We start from the raw sequence: 9,634 nt of genomic DNA, 5'->3' as shown, positions 1-9,634 counted from the left end.
TCAAAATTGACCACTGATTAGATCAAAGGAATGTTTGCATACACTGAAATAGTCACTAATTTGTTAGAAAATGATCATACATGAAATTAACTTGAATACATAAAATCCAAATGATCATAAAAATGGAAACCAATAATAATAATAATAATAATAATAATAATAATAATAATAATAATAATAATAATAATAATAATAATAATAATAAAAAGTTATACCAAGGTTCAATTTCTTTGATGAAGTACTTGAGTACTATGGCTTTTCATAAGTACTGCAGCAGTGCTGCACAAGAAAATAATCATGAAAAAGTGTGCATGTATATACAACATGTAGTCTATGACAAATAAAATTGAAACACATTGAATCCACTTCATTGTACAAATGGAAACCAATAATAATAACAAGTTATACCAAGGTTAATTTCTTTGATGAGTCATTTAAAGTACTGTGGCTTCTTAAAAGTACTGCGGCAGTATATATTTACTTGTATGGGTGAAAAATCTGTATTTCACTGATATTGTTCATGCCAGATGTATCCCCTAGGCCCTCACCCCTACAAAATAAACAAGATATTTTTAGGAGAGGAAAATAAAGAAGTTATGAAAGAAATCTACATGCACCGTAGAAGATTTCAACACTGAACTGCCCTGTTCAGCAGTTAACAGACTGCATATTATATTTCATACATTGACATTCTAAATAAATACCTTGTGTTCAATTTCCAAAGGCCTTGATATATACAATAATGTCCATTTCAATCATATTTTAACATGTAAATTTTATACAGTCAGTATTGCACCAAAAATATTCTATGTACATGTATATGCACATTAAATCTAGACAAATGGAACTTCTGTGGCAGTCTTGCCTGCATTACACAATTCAAATTCAATGTAACAGTAATGTTGACTTTGAACACAAATAAGATTAACAATTCATCACCAAAAAACACCATTCATTTGATAATCAAATACTAAGTTTGCTGACCTGAAGTGACCTTTGACCTCGATCGTATGACCGGACACTCATGCAAGATGATCAGTGATACTTGGTTTCCCTTAAAATGTGTGTCCTCGTTTCATGAAATAGGACCATATATACTTTCTAAGTTATGATGACATTTCAAAAACTTAACCTTCGTTAAGATTTCAATGTTGATGACACCGCCGTTGGCAAAGCGCCACCTCTGGTCTCTCTCTGCTATGCAGGCGATACAAAGAATTAGAGCCTACTTTTTGAAACATCAAATACCAGTACTGTACTTTGTTCTCTTCAACCACTACATTAACCTACTACCAGGGTGCTACATAAGCACTTGCCCGATTGCCCTGGGCAAGTAAAAGTTAGAGTCGGGCAAGTGTTTTGAAGTAAAGGCCAAAACTACTTGCCCGAATTGGGCAAGCAAAATTCTCACAGTAGAATGACCAAAATTAGGGTCGATATGATATATTGACCCTAATTTTGGTCATGGCAGATAAGATAAAATCACGTTTGAAAAAGAAATGCAATAACAATGTAGATCAGTTCATGTCAAAAGAGAGAAAAGGGTCAATGGTTTATAAAACCACAAAATTTTCTTTTGAAGAAGTAAAACTTTTATTTCCAATGATTTTTTCGGGCAAGTGAAATAGATTTTTTAGGCAAGTATATTCCAACTATTTAAAAATTCACTTGCCCGACTGGGCAAGTGCTTCTAAAAAGTTATGTAGCACCCTGCCTACTACACACTGCATATCATGTTCTACTTACATAAATCTGAATAGAACATATCTCTCATCCAATATAACTGCAATAAGTCTGTCAAATACCTTGTCTAATTAGGAATACACTGTACATTATGTACAAGATGAATGTTATGTAATTCCAGATATACACTGTTCATAAAATTCATACTATTGTAATAATTGCACATCTGGGACTGACAAGTACATTACATTGACATTATTTTTCCATATGATTATGATTGTGTGAAATTTATGATCTTTTTATACTAGATGCTCTTTATCCCAGTGAACCCATTGTCCGATATAAACAAGGCTATAAATATTTATCAAACTATACTATATTAAAGAAATAAATTGAGTTAATAAGGTATATGAAATGTGACTGTGGCATGCACATCAGCTGTATCAATGTTGTTTAACACACTATCATTATAAAACACACATAGATTACCGGTAAGTATGAAATGTTAATTTCTGGTCAATACATATACAATGTAATGTATATATTATGTACAAAATTACATTTATGGACACAAAATATGATGGAACATATTGAAATTGCATTTTGTTCACTAGTTTGTATTGATTGCACTGTAAATTGTATTTCTACTTACAATTGACCCCCTAAACTTCTTTGTACACTATATACATGTAGGTCTGCATCTTCATTACATGAATCTGAGCAAAAAGCAGCCAGAATCCCAGCAGGATACATAAATCACTTTGTTTGATAAAAATTTTAGAATCAAATGAAGTACCATTGTGAATATCAAAAGCAAGGTGAGAAGAAATCAAGAAAATAATAAAAATACATGCATCACTAGGATATTAAACATAATAAATTCATACAGGCATTCTTTGAAATAAGAATCATACTTTTCTTTTTATGTAACATATAGATATTATTGAACAAATTATATTTTTTCTTATCACTTTGTCGACATTGCAAGCTAAAATGACAAGAAAAATTTCAGGACAAGAAGACAAGATCCTACATGTATCATGAAGTGATATTCCACAGAACAAGGGGACAGGTTGATAATTTTTTGGATTTCACCTTTTTGACTTAGCAGGAACAAGGATCTTGTCTTCTTGTCACCCCCAAGTACAAGTTAACTTGAAGAGATACATGTGACCTTGTCTTTTTGTCCTCCTCTAGTTGACATGACAGAACCCAGTTTTATGGTCATTTTAAGCCAAACATTGTCACATAAATACCCTAACCTATCTCATAAGGGTCCTAAAAAAAAGGAGCCACAAAATGTCAATGTGTTTTTTTTTCATCTACTGCAACTATTTCATGTTTAGTTTTTTTACCTATTAAAAAAGCTGAAAACGGGTAGCGTGTGAACATACATGTACGGTAAGTGTAACTGGATAATATTTCATGAGGAATGTGATATCACAATATCATATTACAGCTGTTGATAATTAAATACCCCAATATAATTCAAATCCATATGTACATACTATAGAATACATATAAATCTAGCTCTATTTAATTACATGTATCAAGGTATCATTCGTAATTATTGAATTCAACCTACTCTTCATCACCATCATCATCACCCCTAATAGCATCATGCAACCACTGCTTCTCCTCATTGTCCTCTGAGTCACTACCACCAAAGGACCCTCCTTTCATATCCATCTCCATATCTGACTGCAGCAGCTTCGCATACATGAATCGCTTCTTGGTTGGCAGTCTGCAAGCACATATGATGAGGACTACTGTCCATACCAGGGCCAATACGGCAGCAGCAACAAAGATCAGTTTCACAGTTAGAATTCCATACAAGACACCCCATAAGATGCTACCTAAGGCAATTCCCACTCCTTGTTCAAGAGCAAGAACTGTCACCTGGATGGCCTTTCCCATTCCTGGTGGAGATGCTTCATTCAGGAAGGCCAAGATACACCCTCTGATGGCCGATCTACCAAGAGCATGAACAAGCTGAATAGGAACGACTGCCCATGGTGTCCACAGGATTGAGAAATAAAGATTCTGGAGTCCCTGGCAAGCAGTTCCCAAAGCCAATAACCAAACATTTCCCAACTTCTGAACAAGCCAAGGCGTAAAGATCATTGACATAGGTAGCTCAGTCATATACGCCACTGCCAAGCTGACACCCATGGTAGTTTCTACTCCATGAAGATCTTGGATGAGCCAGAACAAGAACCCATCACCGCATGAGGCTATCATGGCTGTCACAACCAGGGTGGCACACATTACGGCAGTATGACCATCACTGTATAAGAACTTGATGCTTTTAATGTACTTGCCTTCTTGCTGATTCTTGATCTTGTGGCTAAGGGGAACAATAATTCCAACCAGAAATATAACTCCAATGAATGCAGCACTCAAGAAGAAATGAATAGTCATGTGACTTGTATTGCCATAAAGGAAACATGCAGTACTATCCACCACAAGAGCTGATACAAGCCCCATGATAGCAAATGCAGGCATGGTAAGGAGAGATGGTCTTTTGTATTTGTCCAGTTCATCAATGTTGTCTAGCTGGTGGTACAAGGCTGTATCACACATATGCTCAATGGGTCCTGCAAAGACCCCAGATATAACAACCACCAGCAGAGCCAACCAAAATGTGCTTGAAATACCACTTGATGATACATCATCAATTTCCTTTGTGATTCCACTAGACGGCAGTCCTGTAGTTCCTCCTTCTTGGGAAATATTGGTAGTAACAGCACTTCTCTTATCTCTATTCCTCAAGTAATGTTGACCGCGAGTTGAAGTACGTCCAACTCCACTCCTTACAAGCCAATCTAAGACATTCTCATTATAACGATCATCATCTTCATCTTCATCAACTTGGTATCCTTTTCGATCTTGATCCCAGTCCCATGCAGGGTACCTCTCTGTATCAAAGTCTTTTTGGGATTCAGATTGCCAATTCCAGTTTGGAAGAGTGTCCAGTGACTCCATGTTTCTTCCAGGGTTCTGCTCTCTGTTGAACTGCTGACCACGATACCGTTTTCTTGGTAGATAAGGATCATTTTCCATCCGAGGATATGGTCTGCTGCTGCCTTGTCTGTGGCGACTTCTCAGAAAACTAAGAGGGGTTGGAACTTCTGCCTGCTTATTAAATTCATCTGGATCATGGTTAAGCATATTTTCATATTGAGGTTCAGAAATACTTCCAGGATCTACCCCATCCAATTTATTTACTGTCTTCACCAGACTCTCCTGTGATTCTGTATCTTCAACCTTCTCAACTGGTGCAACTGAGGCTGGCATCTTTTCACCATCAGGAGCTACATGTGGAAGTGTGGTGGTTTCTAATCTACCTTGCATACCTGGAATAGTCTCAATCTTTGCAGTTGTCCTTGGGTTATCTGGAGATGTGGGAGAGGAGACCTTCATTCTGGCAGTCGACACTTCTTCATTGCTACTGTTATGTTCAATAAATTCTACTGTGATCGTCACATTAGAATTAATAGATGCAGTGCTATTTCTGTTTTTGACAAATCCAATGCAGTATACCTCAAACAGGGCTGTTCCAGATGTTGGAATCATGGTGAAACCCAGCACTCCTCCTAGGTAGACGAGGATCGCAAGAAGCAAGAACAACCTGGCATAACGGAATCTGATCAGGAACCTTCCAATGCACGATGCTGTAAAGGCTACAAGCATACCTTGACATCCTAAGATAATTCCCACTTGCATTGCTGTCAAGCCCAACTGTCTAAGGTAGATAGAAATGTATGGAACAAAGCATGCTTTTGCAGCCGAAAGAGCTGTGAAGAATACTCCAGTTAGTAGAAGCAGCACCTGAAGGTTGATTTGCTTTTGCTTTGCCATTGTGAATGATCGATTTGTTAAGTTATGACCAAGAATGTTCCATTCATATAATCTTATGCTGTAACTATCAGCAGTAGATATTAAAACATTCCTATCTCAATAATGTCCATACACCTCCCTACTGCATTTCCTAAGAAACATTCATCCCCTCCAATTCATTATAAGTGTTCTTTGTGGTTTGTACCTTTGTTAAGTTGGAATTAGAACAATATTCCTCTATTAATCAATCAGGTGAAGATGTAGACTCATTCTTGATATCGCCAAAACTCTTAACAATGATTGCACAGCATCGATCTTATTCACAGCAGATCAATGCTCAGGCATCCTTACATGAGGTTTTTCCTTTGGTCATGGATACATCAGCAAAAGAGGTTGAATTCATCAAGACAGAACTCTGGTTGACAATTTGCCTGGAATACCTGGATAATGTAAAATAAGAGGGAAATAGGACTGAATGCTTGTAGCCCCATTTTAAGTTTTGGTAAAACAAAATCATTGTTTTCTTCAGAATTTTGAATCATTCATCAGATAAAATGGCCAATATAATTGAGATCTGATAAATGAATATATGCAAAGAGTGAAACGGTCCCAAACCATAGGAATAATCATAAATATTCATGTGTCTTGAGCTGCGATCAATGCGCATTTGTGTTCGCGATGTTTTGGAATCGGCAGTTAATAATAATTGAGAGGAAATAGCAACTGGCTTTATATCAAAAATTTTGAGACTGATAGAAGCATGGAAAAAGGAGTGAGACAGGGTGAAATGTAAGACGAGCTGTTATAGATCACTTGTAAAGGCCACCGCACACCTTACGACTGTTCGCGATCCGATTTTGGAACAAATCGAATTTTGCTCATTTTCTGAAAATGTAAATGGAACATCATTTTATTTGAGGTTAAAATTAATTGAAAGAATAATATAACCATTTTGAAAGATTGCAAGCCTTTTTTTTGGAGTAAAGGCCAAATAAGTTTCAAATCGTAGCCAATCGTACGAGTGCTATGACGTCATTACGACTAGATATTAAATTTGCTTTTATTCTAAGAAGGAAGATAGCATAGTCACAGATTTGAACATATGTATTCGTACGATGATTTCGAACATTACACAGTAAGATATTCCAAGTTTCAATATTAGCATCAACTTCTACTACGTTTTTTTCCAAAATTGAGTCGCAGACCAGTCCTAAGGTGTGCGGTGGCCTTAAGGTCATGTTTTTGCATGACTAATTGTGTTTACCATATAAACATAAAGTTATTTACGAGCCCTGATGGTTCAGGTACATGTAGGTGTAGCGTAGTGTTGTGGTAGTGAAGTGTAGTGGAGCCTTTACGAACCATCACCCTACGTATTATCACTTGTCTTTACACGCGATTCAGGGAGAATTAATGGCTTTAATGCTGCATTTTGTGGCCTTTATAGGACATGCCTGGAATCCAATATCATTTCCTTTTGGCTTGGATTTTAATGAATATTTACTATTGCAAGTGTTAAGTGTACAGTTTTTTGTAGGTGCTGCATATGTCTCTTCATTAGAATGCATGCACACAAGCTAGATCTAGGCATAGTGGACAATCTTTATCATTTGAAAGCCATTAGGCCTAGATCAATTTAAAATGCTTGGTTTTTTTGTGACAATGACTTAATTCAAACTTGCACTTGATAAACTAAACACCTCAGAGTCAGATAGCACTGGCATACATCCAAGCGGTGAGCCTATATTGTTTAGGGGGGGGGGGGGTGATCTATTTTTTCACCCCCCCCCTGCTTGAAAACTGAAAATGTGAGAGAGAGAGAAAAGGTTTTGACTTGTTTAACATTTTGTGTGATCATTGGGAAAACTAGTATGATGGGGGGATCTAAAGCTACGCACATTGTTTTCAAACAATAAAAACTATCCCAATTTTAATATTTCAACAAATATCTTTCACTAATTTGTGGCAAACATTCTAAAGATCATTAACCAAGAAGAAAATATCGCAAAACTCCCTAAAACGAAAATCCCGCCGTGTTTTCCGAACACCTCTTGATTTCGCCACCCGATGTAGAAGGGGTCCTAAAGCTACGCACTCGATTTATCATGTAAAAAAATAGTATTTCCTGTGCCTCAATTTCTAGAATATATTCATAATATTATAGGATAAAATGAAATTTAAGTAAATATAACTCCAAAATTCCAAAAAGTTTTTGGTTTTCTCTGCATTTAGAGATTTACTGCAGCCTCTGTAGAAAAAAATGATTAGGAATCGTTCGTCACACTGCAGTCACAGTTCCACACACAGAGTGCGCATTTGCCATTAAAAACTGCATGCGCGATAAGTGGTGCGTAGCTTTAGGACCCGCGTAGCTTTAGGACCCCCTACCATACGGTACTAGTACTAGTACTAGTAGCAGTTGTGTTGCAAACAACGAATAGGAGACTGTCACGGAGTACTAGTGTAGAGACAAGCACTAATTTTATGTACATGTGTCATGTGAACACTTCCCTTAATCTTGATTGTATACTGTGTGAACACAGCCTCTACTATAACAATAGACATTCCCCTCTCTTGGATACAAGATGTTAATGTCAATGCATCCCTTTGTATTATATTAGTTTTAAGCTGCTGCATTGGGCAATTTATATGGTTCTATTATAACATCATGCCTTGCTCACCCATGCTTGGCAGTAACTCCTAGTAAGGGACAGGGTATAAATAGGAGACAGTTTTTAGTTAGGTTAGTTGTTATGAGTTGTTATTGAGTGTGCATGGATCCACCGCTGAAAGCGTACCGGCCTGAGGAAGCACCATACCCCGGCAGCTCCACTACAGCTAGGACCCAGAGCGCTCTGCAACGACCTCTTCGACTTCATCTTACTGAGCATTCCAGGCCTTCATCGACTTCGAGATCCATATCTTAAGCCTTAAGGTCAGATTAGCCCATAGATTCTCGTAATTTACAGTTAACTTAAGGTAATACTAATACTAGGCCACGATACAACACTAAAGTCACTAGTATACTCACTCGTCTCAACCCTGGCTTGACGTCTTGTCAGCTTTTGCAGAGCAGAATTCATCTGTTACTTTTCATAATCTGTGTTGATAATGACTAACGACGGCTGCTAGTGACAATAACTCAATCCCTCGCTTCAATTCCCAGGCTCAGTCAATGATACGGTACCGTACCGTATGCCCATTTGTCAACACTCCAAGACTCCAGCACAAAATTGATGGCATGCACAGGCGACAGCCATAAATAATAAGGCATAAAAACGCTAGGCAGACTGGCAGAGTCTACTGCAGCGTATGTTAAGGTCTTAAACTGTAAACTCATGCTATAGCGTAACTCGCTCCCTAGCTTATTGAAAATATGTCCAGTGTGTGCGCGCACTGCCTCTGTGTTGTTTGGTACCATTTGTTTGTACACCAACGCACCGGATGCACGCATAGGATCCACTGCATATACACGTACACGATCGATCACCTATGATTTTCTCTAAATGAAACATATGCTGAACTTTTTTTTAATCTCTTATTTTGTGATGAGAAAGATGTTTTTTTTAATGGACTACAACCCCCCCCAAAAAAAAAAATTAACCAGTTGAAAAAGCTAACCCATACAGAGTGTTTGTGCGTGAATATTTTACAAATTAGATTAACATACATTTAAAAAGTAAAAGCAGGGGCGGCTCTGAACATATTTTCGTTTGGAGGAGGGGGGGGGGGGGCAAAGACAAAGAGTACTTAGTATGTGAAGATTTGCATTTTTGTGCAAACGTACATGTTACCATGACACTACCCTCTGCATGAAGTAGTTGGATGTTTTGTAGTAATTTATAGGTTGAGGAGAGTCTTTTGAACTCGGTGATTTCTGAGATATATAGGCTCTTTTCCGCGAGAGAGTATAGCATGCAAGCGCTTTGGAAAAATTTCAAATCTGAAGTTGCAAAATCCGCTTCATGGTGCTAATCAGTTTTAAAATATAAGGGCATTATTTCGAGTTATTTAAGTGCGAATCGCGACCTCAAAATTTTTTGTCACCAGAAACATGAATACCTTTGATGCTAGCGCGAAACGCGAGAAAAATTGTAAATAATAAAAACTT

The 9,634-nt window shown here is 37.3% G+C and overlaps 1 protein-coding gene across 2 annotated transcripts; it reads right to left on the bottom strand.

The window, feature by feature from the left end:
• Positions 1-1,578: 1,578 nt before the first annotated feature.
• LOC129269502 (major facilitator superfamily domain-containing protein 6-like protein A) lies at positions 1,579-8,914 on the bottom strand. 2 transcript variants are annotated; one of them, XR_010294924.1, is made up of 3 exons: positions 8,555-8,914; positions 2,173-5,963; positions 1,579-2,121 (listed from the first exon to the last, which is right to left on the bottom strand). XR_010294924.1 is itself a non-coding variant. In XM_054907009.2 (2 exons), exon 2 carries the CDS (start codon positions 5,542-5,544, stop codon positions 3,265-3,267), a length of 2,280 nt encoding a protein of 759 aa, XP_054762984.2. In that variant the 5' UTR covers positions 5,545-5,963; positions 8,555-8,914; the 3' UTR covers positions 1,579-3,264. The 2 variants fall into 2 exon arrangements, 1 of the variants encoding a protein (XP_054762984.2); XM_054907009.2 differs by having other exon boundaries at positions 1,579-5,963.
• Positions 8,915-9,634: the final 720 nt, after the last annotated feature.

Source organism: Lytechinus pictus, chromosome 10 (genome assembly GCF_037042905.1).
Source record: "Lytechinus pictus isolate F3 Inbred chromosome 10, Lp3.0, whole genome shotgun sequence".
NCBI lineage: Eukaryota > Metazoa > Echinodermata > Echinoidea > Temnopleuroida > Toxopneustidae > Lytechinus > Lytechinus pictus.
The sequence above is the reverse complement of the archived record's forward strand: the minus strand, read 5'-3'. Positions and strand labels throughout refer to the sequence as shown.